At 36.5% G+C, this 19,430-nt stretch overlaps 1 protein-coding gene across 3 annotated transcripts in view; it reads left to right on the top strand.

The window, feature by feature from the left end:
- The first annotated feature begins 343 nt into the window (after positions 1 to 343).
- The window catches only part of STYX (serine/threonine/tyrosine interacting protein), a 40,647-nt gene continuing 21,560 nt past the window's right edge, over positions 344 to 19,430 (top strand). For 2 of the 3 annotated variants that reach the window (XR_009539265.1, XM_060142544.1), the window contains exons 1-9: positions 344 to 703; positions 6,072 to 6,104; positions 7,705 to 7,758; positions 11,102 to 11,199; positions 14,458 to 14,518; positions 14,924 to 14,960; positions 15,390 to 15,429; positions 15,522 to 15,572; positions 17,903 to 17,975. Coding sequence is in view for 1 of the 3 variants with exons in the window: in XM_060142544.1 (XP_059998527.1) it covers positions 647 to 703; positions 6,072 to 6,104; positions 7,705 to 7,758; positions 11,102 to 11,199; positions 14,458 to 14,518; positions 14,924 to 14,960; positions 15,390 to 15,429; positions 15,522 to 15,572; positions 17,903 to 17,975 (504 nt within the window). In the remaining 2 variants the exon portion in view is untranslated. The remainder of the gene's footprint in view (positions 704 to 6,071; positions 6,105 to 7,704; positions 7,759 to 11,101; positions 11,200 to 14,457; positions 14,519 to 14,923; positions 14,961 to 15,389; positions 15,430 to 15,521; positions 15,573 to 17,902; positions 17,976 to 19,430) is intronic. The other variant, XR_009539266.1, reaches the window with a different exon arrangement.

Below are 19,430 nucleotides of genomic sequence, written 5' to 3'. Positions count from 1 at the left end.
GTGGCTAGGATGTCTTCCCCGTTCTTACACCAAAGAAGGGATTTGCGTCCAATCCGGAAAGGGCAGAGCTGAGTCGTATTATCCCGCTCCTTTTCCCAGGACCGTCCTTCGTGCTTTCCCTCCTACCGCAGTCTCACCTCCTCCACACCCGGTGAGCTCCCGCCGCTGCGCCTCCAGGGCCCCGCCCCCCCGCGTCTGCGCTCTCGCGAAGGGGTGGGGCGGCGGCGCTCTGACACCTGGCGGCCGCGGGGGGCGGGCCGAAGGCGAGCGTGGGCTGGGATTGGCTGGGGCGGCGCGGGGAGGGCGGGGTGGAAAGAGGGGAGATGGTTGTAGGGCTCGTGTTGGTGCGGGAGCCTGGGCGGCCTTAGGGGCGCGGAGACTCGGCGGGGGAGGGAGGCGGCAGCAGCATGGCGGCCGGGCACGAGCCGCCCAGCCCTCCTTTTCCCGGCTGTCGTCGCCGCCACCGCCGCCGCCGGAGTCGCTGGGACCCTTTAGTCTGCGTGTGTTAGTTGTAAGCCCGCTGCCTCCCCGTCAGTCCTCCGGTCTACCCTCCCTCCCTTTCACCGCCACTGCCAGCTCGAGTGTCGGGCCGGCGGGCAACTCCCACTCCCACCCCACCCCACCCACAAGCCCGCGGGCCGGGACCATGGAGGACGTGAAGCTGGAGTTCCCCTCGCTCCCACAGTGCAAAGAAGACGCCGAGGTGAGTCTGTCAGTGACTGCCACGCAAAGGCCTCCCCCTGTGGCTCCTCAGCCGAGGGGCGACCCCAGGCCCCAACCGTCGAAGCCTCCGGCTCCCCGGAGTCCTGTTGCCTCTTGAGGGCGTCCCGGGACCCAGGGGCGGAGCCTCGCACTCCGGGGCTGTCAGCCCAGACCCCGGTCACTGAGTTCCTCTTCTCCTCCTGAGTCTCCGGCGCCGGAGCTGGGTCTGGTCAACTGAATTCAATGAGATGAGCAAAAACAGCCCTTTCCCCCCAGGTTTGGCGTCGAGGCCTTACTTGGAGTAAGGTTCCCCTTTTATTGCCAAAACAATGCGAGGGTAATGTTTTTAATCTTTTGAGGGGTAATCTTTGGTGTCGTCGATTCACTTGTGGGACACATGGCCCCATGTGTGGAATAGACGTGGGCCCTGAACTTGCTAAGTGTGCCTTCAAAAAGTTTCCCCGAAGTAGTTGGTTTGTTTTGGTTTGTTTTGGTTTTTGGTGTTTTTGAGGCAAGCCGTGACCAGCAGAGTAAATGTCACAAAGCTAGCTCGTTCGAATCTGAAAACTTCAATCCAAAACCTTGCCCTTTGGAGAGAAGTTAATATGGGGAATAAAATTCTTTATAACTTGTTCTCCTGATTTCTAATTTGGGGTTCTTTTTACCCCACCTTACTTCTTCCTTCCCTAACGTTTGTACTGAGTTTTTTCCCATCTATTCCTAGTTTGGAATACTTTATGGTATTGCAGAATACTAAATTAGAATTTTTTGAAGACTCAATTATAACACAACAATGATATTCAGATATGCTTTAGTAGGATCGAGAAAGAAAGAAATCTAAAATCTCTATTTTTAAGAGATCATTCAGTTTATACCAAATATTCATTCTATTGAATGTCTTCATTTGTGGTTCATGTTTTTTATTGGGGGCGGATCTTTTGCTTGTGATAATAATCCTTGAGAATTTCATGTTTTAAGAGTAGACTCTTAAATAGGAAAAAAAAGTAGAATTTAGGTTAGGTTAAAAATGAACTTACACTTTTTTCTTTGTTTCATATGGAATAATGTGAATGAGGAGTATGCTTTTATATCCTCAAAATGATTCAGAAATTTCATCACTGGAAGCAACCTTAGAAATAATGTAGAGCATTCCTACTTTTAAAGTGAAGAAATTGTAGCTTACTAAGAATAAATGATATGCCTAGCACAAGACACAAGTGAGGACCTTGGTCTCCTCATTCTTAATTCATTGTCCTTTTTACTACACCTCAATTCTTCCCTGTTCTAATCTTAATAGTTCTAGTTTAAAATGTTTACAGACTTTGTATTTAATCTTTTATTGTGTAAATAATATATCTTATCTTTGCAAAGATTATAAAATCTTACGAGGAATATAGCTTCTTTTCTGTGTCGGACAGAAGTAATGCTTAAACCTAGTACATAATGATATTATCTGCTGAAAGCCAGTTCATTCCTTATTTCATAGCACTGGATGTTTGTTATCTCTCGGTTACAAGTGACAAAAACCAGAGGAGCTTAAGCAAAAAAGAAAAGAAGTAACTAAATCCAGAAAGTTTGGAGTGCAGCTGGTCTCAGGGACTTGACTAGATAGTATTATAATGCATCAGAGCTGCCTCTGCCTTTCATTAGTGCTTGACTCTACTTTGTGTCGGTGTCTGTTCTTTTTCTTGGGCTTCTGCACAGGTATGGGGTTTGGCCATCAGTTGCTCGAGGGTCATATGCTTACAGCATACACACTGAGGAACAAAAGTGCCTTTCTCTAAGCTTCAGTGTTTAAAATCTAGAAGATTGGCCCAATTTAGGTCATATGCCCATCCTTTGGATCAGTCAAGAGAGCCAGGAAGGGGTGAATACAGTGAGGGGTCCAGTCTAGGTCAGATACTCACTCTGGGCTAGGGGAGTGAAGCTTATCATTAGTAGCCCTCCCACCAAAACCATAGGAGCATTTCATGAAAGATGGAGGATGCTTTCTGGACAGACAATACTGTAAATAACCATTAAATAGGGCATATAGTTACTCATGAAAAACTGACTAATAAAACAATGTAATTTTCTAATTTCCAGTGAGATACATAAAATGGCAAACAGTTTTTCGTGGTTATGGTGACCAGCCAGCATAGTTCCTCCACATAGAAAGCACTACCAATCACAATCCAAATCTTGCTTAAGTAGAAAAAAATTCAAGTACAGAGATTTCAGTGAAGGCTCTTAATGATTGTTGTGATCAGGCTATGGTAGTTTGATGATCCTGTCACTTCTATAAAAATATTACTTCCAAGTTTCGTGAAATACTGGTTAGAGCACTCTTTACAGGATAGTTGTTAGCAGAAATTTAGCTGTGTTTAGATGGGTTTCCAAAAAGATCATCATTCCTTTAAAACTGCTGTGATTTCCCATTGTTTTTTTTTTTAAACATCTTTATTGGAGTATAATTGCTTTACAATGGTGTGTTAGTTTCTGCTTTATAACAAAGTGAATCAGCTATACATATACATATATCTGCATATCTCCTCCCTCTTGCATCTCCCTCCCACCCTCCCTATCCCACTCCTCTAGGTGGTCACAAAGTACCGAGCTGATCTCCCTGTGCTGTGCATCTGCTTCCCACTAGCTAGCTATTTTGTAATTAATATCTGCCATCTTTGTGGCTGTGATTCAGTTGTATCACTTTTCATGGTTATTCATTTCCTCTTTTTTTTTTAAATGAATTTTATATTGCGAGTTCATTGGAACCTATCTGTTTGAATTATTTCTGATCTAGGTTTAAGGTATGTTCCTCTGGAGAGAAAATGCATTTGCTTCTCCCAGGAACCCATGGACACTTTTTACCCAAGACCACTTGACATTAAATTTTCACTTGGCCTCACAAAGATAATTGCATTCTAATGCCAAACCTTAGTGAAGACCAGATTGGTTAGGAAGACCCCACCCCACTACTACCACCACCACCACCTACTCAGAACCAAAGCTAGGAAAGGCAAGAGTACTCATTTTTATGGGGATGAAGTGAGGCCCCACTCCCACCACTTTATCTTTCACTTAGGGTGTTGCCCTTTGGGGGTCCCAGCTTTTTGGTCATGATCTGACTTTGAGCAGGTCCTAGGCTTTGTCTCATGTGCCGTGCCATTTAAAATTAAGTCCATCATGAGGATGTGGAACAACTAGAACTCCCATACATTCCTGGTGGGAGTGTAAATTGCTCTTCTAAAACTTTTGACAGTGTCTAGTAAAGCCAAATATAGGCCTACTCTGTGATTTAGTCATTCCATTGCCACTTATATATCCAAGAGCAATAAATGCATATGTCCACCAAAGAGCATATAAAAGAGTTTTCATTGCACCTTTATTCATAATTGCCAAAACCTGGAAGCTACTTAAATCTCCACCAACAGGAGAATGAGTAAATTGTGGAATATTTATACAATAGTATACTGCACAGCAGTGAAAAGGAACAAACTACTGACATACACAACAACATGGATGAATCTCACAGACATTAAGTTGAGTGAGATAAACCAGACATAAAATAGTACTGCTGTATGATTCCATTTACATGAAGTTCCAGAACAGACAAAACTAAAATCTATAGTGATGGAAGTCAGTGGTCACCTCTGAAAACAGGAGATATTGACTGAGAAGAAGAATGAGGGAACTTTCTGGGATGATGGAAATCTTCATCTGAGTGGTGATCATATGGGTATGTATGTTTGTAAAAATTGATTGAGCTCTACATTCAGATTTGGGCATTTTAGCACCTCATTATAAGTTCTTTTATACCTACATTTTAAAAGAACAGAAAGAAATATAAGGCCATGAAAAGACTAGCAGATCTTCTCAGTATGCTCTGTTTCAGTGCTTACTACCCTTGCTGGTTTTGTGCTTTCTTGTGTTTATGAGTGTGTGTCCCTCTGGGGATTTCCCTCACTTCTTAGTTCAGCTATGCATTTAAAGATACCTTTAAAAATATATTTTAACAGGGCTTCCCTGGTGGCGCAGTGGTTGAGAGTCTGCCTGCCGATGCAGGGGACACGGGTTCGTGCCCTGGTCCGGGAGGATCCCACATGCCGCGGAGAGGCTGGGCCCATGAGCCATGGCCGCTGAGCCTGCGCGTCCGGAGCCTGTGCTCCGCAGTGGGAGAGGCCGCAACAGTGAGAGGCCCGTGTACCACACACACGCAAAAATATGATATATATATATATTATATACTTTTTTAACAGTCATTTCATAGATGGTTTCTCAGGCTTTATAGTCTGCTTCTACTACATTGCTGAGACCAGTTTTCAAGATTAAAAATGAAAAATGTATTTTGTTTCTCTATTTTTAAAAAAATGCTGTCTTTGTAGGAGTACTATTCTCTCTTTCCATTACAGAGATACATTTCTACCTTAGATGTTAAAGATACTTTTCTGACTTGGGGAATCTGGATGGAGGGTAAAGGGAATTCCTTGTACTATTTTTTCAACTTTTCTGTAATTCTAAAATTATTTCAAAATAGAAAGTTTTTTTTTAAACTTTTTGCAGTTTTAACTTTAGAAACCTAATTACTGTTTATAATTCTGAGTTTTAAGCAACCAAGCTAGAAACTTTTGGAATGTAGTCCATTTACAAATGAGGACTATCTGTACTATATTTGATTCTTCATTTCAATTGACTGTATTGCTTTTTTCTTTTAAAATATTTTCTGTCTTTTGCCATTTTGCATTATTTTCCAACTTCTTTATCTTGGTCTGCATTCCAAGAATGAACTCTGTACTTTGGTGAAGTGTATCTGTAAAGGAACTTGAACTAGACAGAATCTTAAGCCCAAGTGAGATATGGGAAAGGCTGTTTGATGAGCATCTGGCAGTTTAGATCAGGAATGGCAAATAAATACTTACCACATTCTGTTCTTCTTTCATCATTGCAGATATTGCTCAATGACCACAGCAGTCTTTCCTTCCTTGAGTCTTTCTCCACACAGGGTTTTAGCTATCTACTGCCAGTTGATTAGAGTTGGCACGAATGACAAAAGGTGTATTTGACATCTCTGATTTAGAGGATCATTTTTGAGAGAAACTTCTGGAATACCTATCCTTATAATTATTGAACTATTCCATCCATTATAAAGTAACATAATCATAATTTTGGAAGCCCAGTTATTTAAAGAATTACCTTAATCGTTGTTTCTTGTCACTTAAATTTTTAGGTGCTTGTGAAGCCAATTGAATCAGCTGTTTTTATAGAACATTCTATAAGTATAATGTATTTTTAAAAAATCCATACACTTGTATATCACATCTTTAACCTTTAATTGGGTGACTTTTTCATAATGTTATTTACTTTTCTTATGTTTTCCTTCCATTTTTAAGGAGTGGACCTACCCTATGAGACGAGAGATGCAGGTATGACAACCTTCTCATTTATTCCAGCCAGCCCGTGTTACTGTTACTATCATTGTTAAATAATTTAACCTAATTTCACAAAGGATTTGAGTCCTGTTGACTCATGATCTGTAGGTTCATCACTGAGTATTTTAAATATTAACATATTTAAAGTTGATCGTGGCTCTTAAAAAGATGGGAGATGAAATTTCTTTCTTAGATTAGAACCATGGACATAGTAATATATGTTTGTACTTAATGAGTCACTTTGTCTTTCTTCATCTGAAAAATTGGGTACAATATTTGTATTATTTCTGAAAGCAGTTTACTTTCTGTGTTTGTCTAGCTTAGATAAACTCAGGAGAGTTGACTGTAAAGCACATCACCCTTTTGACTAATTGCTCATCTTCGTGTCTGATTCCCAGTCAACTTTCATAGTGAACTTCTCCAGAAGATTGAGTTGAATACTCACAGTATGGAATGAATGAATTAGTGATAGCTAACCCACATAGCAGTACTTTTTTTGTTTTGCATTTCAACTTTGCTACTCCCAAGATCAAGCAATGTCTCCCCTTCTCAGGAATCCCTTGACTTCTAAAAATCTGTTTCCTTTCTCTATTTGTGAAAATTCACTTTTTAAAAATATGTGATTACCCATGGGGCATTTTACTTGGTGCTATGGGGAATGCAAATATGAGTAAAATTTAGTTTCTGTCCACAAGAAGCTATTAGAAGAAATCACACCTATACACAAATAATTCTGATGTCCCATAGAACTGAACTACAAAATTATATTAGTATATAGAGTATGATATATACTCTATATACTAAAAACTTTCTATATTGAATTCACATAGAATTCACACTGAAAGCTTTCTATATTGAATTCACATAGAATAAATTTTAATTCACCATTCAGAAGTTGCTTATTTAAATTGCTGAAACTCTGTCAATAGTCTTTCTTTTTAAGCTTTGCAAAAATACTTTACATAGGTAAAAGTTGTAATTGTTTTATCTTGTACTACTTTTGATTTGACTGAATAAGGTTTTGTGTAATTCCAAAGGGATGATTTTCTTTATACCTATTTTATTTCTAAACTATAATAGAGAATTGAAATAAAATTACGGGTGTTTTAGTAATCTAAAAGACAACAATACAATATAGTAATTCTACTCAAACTGCTTATAAAAAGCACAATGGAGGGCTTCCCTGGTGGCGCAGTGGTTGAGAGTCCGCCTGCTGATGCAGGGGACAGGGGTTCGTGCCCCAGTCCAGGAAGATCCCACATGCCGTGGAGCGGCTGGGCCCGTGAGCCATGGCCGCTGAGCCTGCGCGTCCGGAGCCTGTGCTCCGCAACAAAAAAAGCTCTATGGAAGTTCAAATATCTGACTTTTCAGAACTACATTTCAACTTTAAATATGTCATTTGATTATATAAAGCACATCTGCATTTCTCTTCCCAGTCATTTGCTCAGTGTGGCTAGAAAATACTCCCTAAATAACAAGCTTTTTAGCAAATTATTATAACAGCTATGAAAACACTCAGCTAATCCACTTATATGGTACATATTTTGTATAGATTTAAATTGCTGATGGTAAATAGCTCAATTTTTTTTCCTAGGAAATTTTGCCTGGATTGTTTTTAGGCCCATATTCTTCTGCCATGAAAAGCAAGGTAAGAACTTTAGATTAGATTCATCAAGAGACCTTATTAACCAACTATTTGGAGTAAAATTTTTTAGTAGAAAGAGTTTTATTTGAGGAAGGGTGCACCGATATTGCATATTAACAGTAGTTGTCACTGTGGAGCACCTAGTTCTTTCCAAATTTTACTGGACCAGTGATTCTCATGTTTAACCACAAATCACAAATGAGTTTTTCCTCATGAAATCCACAAATGAGTTTTTCCTCATGAAATCCATGTATTTAAAAGCCTTACTGAAAACTGACCTTTAATAATTTATTTACCCTCTAAGATACTAGACATCTGTAATTGCTAATCATAGTTTCTGAAAAATATGAGATACAATTAAATCCTAAAATAAGGTTATTTAACATTTTAGTTAAAGGGTAAGAGAGTGTGCGTGCACAAGTGTATACGAATGCACTCATACACACCCACACATTTTAATTGAAGTGACTCAAATCTTCTGTTCTTCCAGACTTTAGAGGTCTGGATGTTCCAGGTTGTAAAGTATTGTACTATATATCTAGATGTCCTATATAGTTAACCTGAAATGTATTTCTTCAGTTACACAGTTAAAAGGGTAGATCTCATTCAAATATATGTAACAGTGTTATTGTCACTTCTAGAGGATTCAGCCCTATGAATTATGGCAGTGCTAATTCTCTTTTAATTATAATGTGAAACATTGTGTCACAAATGTTTTCCCTAATAACCTGCCTATTTAGAAGTCAGTGTTCTTGTGTATGATACTTACCTGCAGTAGGTTTTATAAAAACTGTAGAATTCAAAGCTTTTATGAAATAATTTGATGTATTTACGAATTTTAGGTGATTGGGAGTTTTTTAAAGTTAATGTCATTCCTTTTGGTACTGGAAGGCTTTTTGACTGTTGAGGACTATCTAAGAGTAACCCTAGTCATTTTGATGGCTTACAGCTAAGTTGGAAAGGTGGGACGTTGATAAAAAAAAATCTATGTAAATAAATACTAAGGAAAGAATATGGTAGATAACTATAGAATTAACTGTGACTTACTTTGTAAAAACAAAGTTATGCCCAAATAATGTAATATTCACAAATACTGGCCTTCAGGATGATTTTAGACTATTTGCTTTTTGTATTCTCACAGCACTTTATAAATATTCCTGTTATACTCTTTCTCACATTAATTTATAAGTGTTTGTTTACAGATCTATCGTCTCAAAATCTCTCCCCCCTAATTTCACCATAAGTCGCATTGGACTGAAGAAAAACTTCTATGGCAAAATTTGATTATTTCCCACCATGAGTCATTATAGTACAGCCTATATTTCTTTTCATTTCATCATCCAAAAAAGTAACAAAAGAATAATGGAGATAAAGAAACCTTAGGGAATAAACTCCTGTTCTAATAAACTCACTTAGTTTAGCCTATCTTTTATTACATTCAAATACAGTTTTAATAAAAGGGACATATTTAGGCTCCTTGTAAGTAGTGAACCATTTCTTTTTCTAAAATTTTTCTGTTGTTTCTAGGTGTGAGATAAGGTCATAATTTGCTTTGTATAAATGAAATTCTGTTGAAAAGTAAAAACTATTTTGTGTGCTATTACTTTTGGGGTCTATCTTAAGGTTTGTTTTTCACTTAGTAATCTAATGTGCCTTCCAGGCTTGTTAAAACATGTTTTTATCCCTAATTTTATATATGTCTTCTTGTAGTTTCCCACATTAATAGAGTAGATATGAAAACTTCACATATCATAGATCAATCATAAACAAAGGAATGAATATTGAATTTACTTTGGAGTTTCCGTAAATGTGAATACAGAACATTGATTTTTTTTTTTAAGATTTTTTTTTTAATGTGGGCCATTTTTTTTTTAAGTTTTTATTGAATTTGTTACAGTACAGTTACTTCTTTTTTAATGTTTTTTGGCTTTTTGGCCACGAGGCATGTGGGATCTTAGCTCCCCGACCAGGGATCGAACCTGCACCCCCTGCATCGGAAGGTGAAGTCTTAACCATTGGACCACCAGGGAAGTCACCATTGATTCATTGTTAGTCCTACCAAATGCTTACCTCCTTTCCCCTGTCTCAGGATATACTCAGAAAATACAAAGATAATTTAACTCTAATCTATGCCAGACATAGGAAACCTAGCTGCAAAAATTAACATTTAAAAACCACATTTTCGGGCTTCCCTGGTGGCGCAGTGGCTGAGAGTCTGCCTGCCGATACAGGGGACACGGGTTCGTGCCCTGGTCCAGGAAGATCCCACATGCCGTGGAGCGGCTAGGCCCATGAGCCATGACCGCTGAGCCTGCATGTCCAGAGCCTGTGCTCCGCAACGGGAGAGGCCACAACAGTGAGAGGCCCGCGTACAGGGGAAAAAAAAAAAAAAAAAAGTCACCTGTAAATTTCACTGAAACCTATAGTCACTTGCAAATAAAAATTATTTGATAGTTCTTAGAGTTGTCATGTTAAATTGTTTTAAATGTAGAGCCCAAAGGCACCACAGAATATAATATACTTTGGAGTTGCCAGTTTTAACTTTAGAAGAATTTTTAAACCCTAAAAGGTTAATTAGATTTTGTGAATTTTATAACTTAATTCTGGCTTATAGTAGAAAAAATGTACTGGGAGAGGCAGGGAGTAGTCTAGAGATCAGTGATGTTGAACAACTGTTTATGTCATAGTAGTCCTCTCTAAAAAATAAAAATTGTAGTCAATATATGTAACTGCCATTTACTGAAAACCCTTGCTGTGTGTCCCAGGCAGTATGCCAAACATATTTTCTTATATAATTCTCACAACCACTCAAGTGAATAGGTAGGGTTTTCCTTATTTTCGTGTGAGAAAATTGAGCCACAGTGCTCAGATCATTAGCAGAGCTAGGATCTAGAGCTTGGGCTCTCATGACTCCAAAGCCCATGCTTTTAACCACTACATAGTATTATAAATAAATAATAAAGAGTATATAAATGTAAATTATAAATAAGTAATAAAGTATATTACACATGATACAAAGGTCAAAGTGTACAATAAGGTATATAATGAAGGTATTGTATTGTTTCCCAAATAAATTATCTTTAAGGTCATATCAAGCTCTGAAATTATAGATATAAAATAATCCTGTTAGCCTTTTGAGGACATGTAGTGTATTAACCTTGAATCATTGAAATATTTTGCTGATCACTTCAGGTATGTTATTATGAAATTAGCTTTGATCCCCTGTACTTAAAGCTCAGATGTGGCTACATTAGTTCTAAAGTTGAGTCCTGTGTATTTTCAAATATCTGTTTTACAATAAGATGATGTTTTGTGTTTTAAACTATTTCTCTCCCTTTTTTTATAGCTACCTATACTACAGAAACATGGAATAACTCATATAATATGTATAAGACAAAATATTGAAGCAAACTTTATTAAACCCAACTTTCAACAATTATTTAGGTAAGAATTGTTGCTATAATTTATAAAAATGTTAAGGGTAGCAAACATGTAATGTTTTTATTTCAAGTTGATTTTATTATATCGGATTTTTCTCCTGTATATATATGTTTTATAAAGATGGGTCATACAGTACATCATTTAAAGAATAAACTTCCTTTAAAATATTTTTAAAAAGTAATTCATGCACAGAATGTGGAATTCTAAATGTTCAAAAACATGTATACTGAAAAGTAGGTTTCCCTATTCCTGTCCCCTAGATACTCAATTCTCCTCCCTGCAGGTATCTGTTGTTTTTGAGTACGTTTCCAGAGGTATGTTACATATATAAACATATTCTTACAGATCAAGTTAGCCTTTTTTAAAAATTATGTATTTTGGAGATGGCTTCATATTATTTCTTAGCTGCATTCTTCTTTTTTTTTCCCCCCACACTGCACAGCTTGCGGGATCTCAGTTCCCCGACCAGTGAAAGCCCAGAATCCTAACCACAAGGCTACCAGGGAACTCCCGCATTATTCTTTTTAAGTTGCACAGTAATCCATTGTATTACTGTACTAAAATTTATTCAACCGATCTCCTCTTGTTGGACATTTAGATTGTTTCCAGACTTTTGCTAATGTAGTGAGTATCCCTGTATATATCATTTAATTCATATGTGAATACATCAATAGGATAAATTTGTAGAGGTGGAATTGCTGGATTAAAGAACGTGAGCATTTAAATTTTAATAGATGTTACAAATTGCCCTCCAGTGAGTTGTATCAGTTTACATTCCCACTGTGAAGTAAATGAGAGGTACTCTTTCCTTGGTATCTCTCTACAACAAAATTATAAAGCATTTAAAATTTTTCCAAATCTCCTAGAGTAAAAAAGGTGTCTTGGGCTTCCCTGGTGGCGCAGTGGTTGAGAGCCCGCCTGCCGATGCAGGGGACACGGGTTCGTGCCCTGGTCCGGGAAGATCCCACATGCCGCGGAGCAGCTAGGCCGTGAGCCATGGCCGCTGAGCCTGCGCGTCCCGAGCCTGTGCTCCACAACGGGAGAGGCCACAACAGTGAGAGACCCGCGTACTGCAAAAAAAAAAAAAAAAAAAAAAAAAAGGTGTCTTGTGGTAGTTTTAATTTGCCTTTCTCATTTATCTTAAAATGATGAGGTTGAGCATCTGATGGTTTTTAATGTTCTTTGTTTTAGCTTCATTTAAAAAAATAAAGCATATATTACACATGATACAAAGGCCAAAGGGTCAAAAAGGTATATAAGGAAAATGTCTCTTTCCTCCCCTAAACCCAGCTACCTAGTCTATCTCTAGCTAGGAGGCAGCTACTATTAACTCTTTTTTTTTTGATATCATTCTACAAATATTTGTATAAAAGCATATATGTTAAAACTGTTTTAATGTTCTGCTTTATTGTTTGTAAAAATGAAAGCAACCTGAATGTCCATCAGTATAAGAGACTATAAAATATACTGTGTGAATACACAGTAGAATACTGTAACCATGAAAAAGAATGAAGTATTTCTATGTGTGCTGATATGGACTAATCTTCAAGATTTATTAAATGAAAACAGCAAGGTGCAGAGCCATGTGTTTAAAAATATATGCAGTACATTAGGCATATATTCTTGTATATGCATAGAAAATTTCTGGACTGACAGACTAGAAACTTGATAGTAGTTACTTCTGAGAAGGGAAATTTAGGGTCTGGGATGGTAGAGAGACATTAGGTTTCATTGCAGATGTCTTTATACCGTTAGAATTTTTTATTGTGTGTACACATTTTTCAGTTAATAAAAACTAGTTTTAGGGACTTCCCTGGTGGCACAGTGGTTGAGAGTCCGCCTGCCGATGCAGGGGACATGGGTTCGTGCCCCCGGTCCGGGAGGATCCCACATGCCGCGGAGCGGCTGGGTCCGTGAGCCATGGCTGCTGAGCCTGCGCTCCACAACGGGAGAGGCCACAACAGTGAGAGACCCGCGTACCGCAAAAAAAACAAAAAACAAAAAACTAGTTTTAAAAAGGGAATATCTGTAATCTAAAATAAAATAGATCTAACTTTTTCTAATTGCAAAAGAAATACTTGTTCTTTGTAGATATGTTGGAAAATACAGAATGACACCAAGAAAAATATTTTAAAAGTCATCCATAAATACACAACCCAGAGGAACATAACTTTAACATTTTGGTATATTTCCTTCTAAACTTTTTCTACTGTATAAGTGTATTATGTATACACACATATAGACTTGTGTATATTAAAGAAAATGAAAATGTTATATTTTAAAATGCCATACTACATAGCTTTCTAATTTGTATAGAATTTTTGTTTTTAGTGCCAAAATGTCCTGGATACAGCTTCTGTGTGATAAGCCCTGAATTTATTGAAGTTGCTGCCACCAAAATGATCATTAAAGCAATATTGACTTTAAATTTTAGAACTTAATTACTTAACTAAGTTGTGTTAATAAACAGGTGGTGTTGGATAGGTTAGAAATGGAAGTTTTTATTTTTTATTTTTGGCCGTACCACGCGGCTTGCGGGATCTTAGTTTCCTAACCAGGGTTCGAACCCAGGGTCCCAGCAGTGAAAGCACCAAGTCCTGACCACTGAACCGCCAGGGAATTTCCAGAAATAGAAGTTTTTCACAAATTAAGGCTAGTATATTAAAATGACTTATTTTAAATGTTTTTGAAGGTGTAAAATTCCAGGACAGGTGGTCTTTTGTTGCTTGTTGCTCTACTGAAGGTTAGTTCAAACAATGAATGTTTGACTCACGGCTCTGTCAGACTGCTGCCTTCTGTTTTGGTTAGTTTCTTCTCTCTCAGACTTTGGGCTTCCTCTGAATTGTCCTCTCTAGGGTTGTGAGGAAAGGTGGCAGGGCCATCCAGAGAAAAGTCTTTTAGTCCTAGGGAAGTTAGTAGAAATAGAAGAATAACAATAAGGAAAACAGGCAATTCTTGTCTTTATTTTCCAGGTCCACTCTGATCTAGAGGAAGGTTTCTTCCTACTTGTGATTTTTCTATTTAAGCAGATAGATTTTTTTAAATAATAAGATATCAGAGAAATGTTAACGTGTTATTTAAGGCTTTAAATGCTATCTATGCCTTCAAGCAGTATAAAATCTATGGCTCGGTTCTTGGGAATATGATATTTTGAAAGTTGTTTTGCATTATTTTCATGGTTGCCAAGAAATTTTCGTATTTTTTATATATGAAGAGAGTTTTATCTGAAAATGTGCTTATCACAAAATATTCTATTTTCAGATATTTAGTCTTGGATATTGCAGATAATCCAGTTGAAAATATAATACGTTTTTTCCCCATGGTAGGTATCAATATTTTAATATCATTTAAAATTTATTTATGATTTGACCTGCTTAATTGTGGTTCTAAAACTTAATGAAACATGATTTTCTCCTATACTACTTTTACTTTGTTATGTCTGAAAATTGTGGGATTATATTTTTTAAAATATTTATTATTTTTAAAACCTTTTTATGATCTCCAAATATTTGAGAAATCACACTTCAGATTTCTTAAATTCAAACTAATATTTAAACTTGTAATAGTTGTATTTGTAGCATTTTGGAGATTTTTGACATAAAGTAATTTTTATTCATATAAATAATCAGGAAATTACTTTCAGTATATTTTGTTTCACTGTATGTATGTATTTTATGCTTATGTTACTCCACATGTTTTATTATAACACAGTGTCTTTTGCCTTCAGACTAAAGAATTTATTGATGGGAGCTTACAAAGTGGAGGTAAATAATATTCCTTTACTTAGCTTACATTTATTTTTAGGAGATTATTTATGATAGTTAATTTTTTAGTTAGTATTTGTCTTAATTACAACTTTCATATTCTGCATTTATGTATAATAGACTTCCCAAATTTGTATTTTCCTAACTTCTTGTTTCATTTGGATAGGCTTTCTTAAATATCGCTATAGAACTATTTTTCATGTTCTGGGTCAGCTTTAAATCTCTTTAACCTAAAAGTCTACTGTAATCTCCACACAGTTAATATAAATAAATTCAAGGATTTGAAAATTAATAAGTATCCAAGTTGTATGTATAAAATACATAAAATGTTTAAGAAAAGATTTATTGTAGTATGATACATAGTTTCAATATATTTTAGCTGCTGAATCAGGTATCTTTCTATCAGAATAACTATTTCTTGTTTTTCAGGAAAAGTTCTTGTCCATGGGAATGCAGGGATCTCCAGGAGGTATGAAGTTAGAGATAATCTTTCTTTCTCTTGCATTTAATTAATGAGTTGTGTTTTCTGTTTTTTTCTAAAAATTTTTTCCCCCTCTTCAGTGCTGCCTTTGTTATTGCATACATTATGGAAACATTTGGAATGAAGTACAGGTAAGAAAGTACTCTGAAACTTAGCCACAATTTAGATTCTCATTAAAATAAAGCTTAATGGAGACGGTTTAGGAGATTTAAGTTAATAATCTCCTGATTTTGTCATCTTGTCATGTTTGATTAGGCAGGCCCTTTTATCCCATGGTTAAGTCTCTTAATCCTTGTAGCTTGTCTACCTTGTATAGATCCACTTAGGCTAATGTTTGTTATTTTATGGAGCTAGTGCTAACTTTTGTTATTTTAACCAAAGATAATTATAGTTGGAATAACCCATGGAAAACTGCTTGCTTACTACTAGGGAATTGGTTAATCTGAGTTTAAAAACTCTTAGACAAATTTGTAATTGCTTCTTTAAGATTAATTTATTATGTTTTCCTTTAGCAGTAGTTGGATGAAAAATTACCTAAGAATTGTTTTAGTGTCTGTTCACAACTCATTGTTTGTCTTATCCAAAATCATCTGTTCCAAGCATATTGCATAGACGAGAGAGAGAGAGAGAGAGAGACAGGCTGATGAACTTTTCACCCTAAAACAAACCAAGAAAACTGGCCAACGTACAGTATTTTCTTTCTTAGTGTGTCTTGTACAAGTTAGAAATCTGTTGTAATCATTGATACCTCCTTCTCTTCACTCCCCATGTCGGAAACTGATCCTTTACCAAATCCTGTCTGTTTTTTGTCCTAAAATATTCCTTGAATCTGGCTCTTTCTCTTTATCATTATTTAATTTCCCTAATCCAAGCTCTAGTCATGTTGTCTTTGGACTCTTCCAGTAGTCACCTTCTTAGTGGTCTCATGTTTTCTTTCCTTCTCTAGTCTGTTCTGTTCTCCATACCACAGTGAGAATGATTTTCTCAAAAGATAAATCTGATCATATGTTACCTTACCCTAAAAAGCTTTCAAAGGTTTCTGATCCTTAATAATTCTTAACATGGCCAATGAAACTTCACATGACATGCCCCTATCAGTCTCTCCATTCTAATGCTGTGTTCCCCATTAACCCTCTCCATTTGAGCTATGTTCAGCATTGGATCCACATGTCTCACATACAGTAGACATTCAGATGCTTTAGTGTTTTTTTTTTTGCCAAGTTATCTTTAATTTATTTAGTTATTTATTTATTTTTGGCTGCGTTGGGTCTTCTTTGCTGCATGTGGGCTTTCTCTAGTTGGGGCGAGCGGGGGCTACTCTTCATTGCAGTGTGTGGGCTTCTCATTGCTGTGGCTTCTCTTGTTGCGGAGCACGGACTCTAGGTGCGTGGGCTTCAGTAGTTGTGGCTTGCGGGCTCTAGAGTGCAGGCTCAGTAGTTGTGGTGCATGAACTTAGTTGTTCCACAGCATGTGGGATCTTCCCGGACCAGGGATGGAACCCGTGTCCCCTGCATTGGCAGACAGATTCTTTTTTTTTTTTTTTTTTGCGGTACGCGGGCCTCTCACTGTTGTGGCCTCTCCCGTTGCGGAGCACAGGCTCCAGACGCGCAGACTCAGCAGCCATGGCTCACGGGCCCAGCCGCGGAGCGGCATGTGGGATCTTCCCAAACCGGGGCACAAACCCGTGTCCCCTGCATCGGCAGGCGGACTCTCAACCACTGTGCCACCAGGGAAGCCCTACAGGCAGATTCTTAACCACTGTGCCACCAGGGAAGTCCCAAATGCTTTAGTTTATTTGGTATTTTTTATCTAAAAATTATTATGGAAAAGTTTGCTTAAAAGTGTTAATTCTTAAATATTATTTGAATACAAGTGCTTTTATTTAACTGAAAATGATTAATGCCTGGTAGATTTTGTTTTATATATTCTCTTTATTATTTGGTGATGTATCAGTAATAATATTAATAATGAAAATAACTTCCATTTATTGGGTTCCTGCCATGTGCCAGATACTATTCTAGGCACTTTTATCTCAACAACACATGGAAGTCCCTATACTTCTCATTTATTAACCAGTAATAATATCTGAGCATGAACTGTGTGACAGATGCTGTACACGATGTGTTATACTTGTTATCTTCTATCTTTACAGTAGTGCTCCAAGATAGGTATTATTATAATACCTAATTTACAGTTGAGAAAAATAAAGCTTAGAGAAGCTGAGAAGTGTCCCCTTCTAGGACACACAGCTGGGAAGCAAACGAATTGTGATACTTAGTCTGACCATGCTTTCGGTTTTTCCACTACAATTCACTACTTCTCTGTAGTACAAGCTGTATGATTATGATTTTCTATTTTAGGTAAATTGTTAGGTAAGTTCATATTTTAGATAAATTCTGGAAAAATTGAGATTAATTCATGAAATAATATTATCACTTTAGTTTTCTTTTTTTGTTTTCAGAGATGCATTTGCTTACGTTCAAGAAAGAAGATTTTGTATTAATCCTAATGCTGGATTTGTCCATCAGCTTCAGGTAACTTCTCTCTTCTTCCTCTTTAAGGCAGTCAGAAAGTAGGATAATTAAAATCTTATGTTCATGTAATTTAGTTGTAGTATTTACTTTGTAAATACTTAAAAATTGCCATAACCTGATTAATTTGATTCTTTGTTCAAGTTTACATCTGTATTTAAAATTATCAATATTTTCTTAAAAGCTACCGTTAACAAGAAAAAAAGAGTTAAAGGCACATTTTTCAACCTAAAGTAAAATAATTGGTGTTAGAAATGTCTTCAATTACTTCTTTATTTTAATCACACGTACAGAGCATAAGAGTTTTGATTCTAAATGTATTATGTATAGCTGCTTTTTCTGTTTTATATGCTTTATCTTTTCCATATTCTTTCACATTTTGATGATGCCTAGAAGATGCACTAAAAAGACAGTAAAGTAAACTTGTGAATTTATCTGATTAATTTATTTGATTTTTTTCCAAGAAGGAAAATCATAGGTTGAAGAATGTGCTCTGGCTGATTCTATCCAGTTATGCAGGAATAAATCTTACATTGAGACATCAAGAGCACTACAAAATGGGTTGTCTCAGTTACCAAACTTTAAATTTTGCTTCCTTTTTATTTTTAATTCACTTTTAGTTTTTACTTCATTTAAAAGAGAAAAAAATACGGTTAAAAAAATAAAAATTCAATAATGCCTAAGAAGAATACTTGAAAAGTAAGTCTCCTTAATAGTATATCTTGAAGATCACATATAGCTCTACCTGCATAATATTTTTATGTGTATATGTACATAGATGTATGTGTGTATTGCAGTTTTATATGATCAATTGCTTATACACGGACCTTTAGATTGTTTCCAGCCTTTCATGATTTTAAACAACATTGGAAAGAATATCCTGGTAGGTAGATCTTTGTTTACATGTGTGAATGCACCTGTATGATAACTGATCAGAGTAGAATTGCTGGGTCAGAGGGCATTTGAAATTTGATGTTGCCAAATTGCCTCTAAAAAGGCTTCAGGAAACAAGGGGTACCTGTTTACCCATACCTAATCAATACCAATAGTGAAAGTGTTTTATGAAACTTCTTGATCATTGTTATCATGGTGGTAAAAGTGGCAACTCCTTATGATTTGCCTATTTTTCTATCAGGTTGTTGGTCTTTTTCTCATTGGCTTGTAAGGACTCTGTATATTAAGAAAATCTGTCTTTATCTAACTGATTTGAAATGCCATTTTTATTATATACCAAATTCTGATCTATACTTGAGTCTGTTTCTGACCTTGTATTTTGTTCCATTGATCTGTTTATTGCCGCACTTGTATCAAACAATTTTAAATACTATAATATTATGTAAGTAATTTATATTACTTATATCAAGTAATTTAATCAAGATCCCCTCATTAATGTTTTTTCTGGAATTTTCCTGGTATGTTCTTAACACTTATTTTTTGGTGTGAACTTTACTGGAAAGA

The sequence above is a fragment of the Lagenorhynchus albirostris genome, chromosome 1 (assembly GCF_949774975.1).
Source record: "Lagenorhynchus albirostris chromosome 1, mLagAlb1.1, whole genome shotgun sequence".
NCBI classification, from domain to species: Eukaryota; Metazoa; Chordata; class Mammalia; order Artiodactyla; family Delphinidae; genus Lagenorhynchus; species Lagenorhynchus albirostris.
The sequence above is the reverse complement of the archived record's forward strand: the minus strand, read 5'-3'. Positions and strand labels throughout refer to the sequence as shown.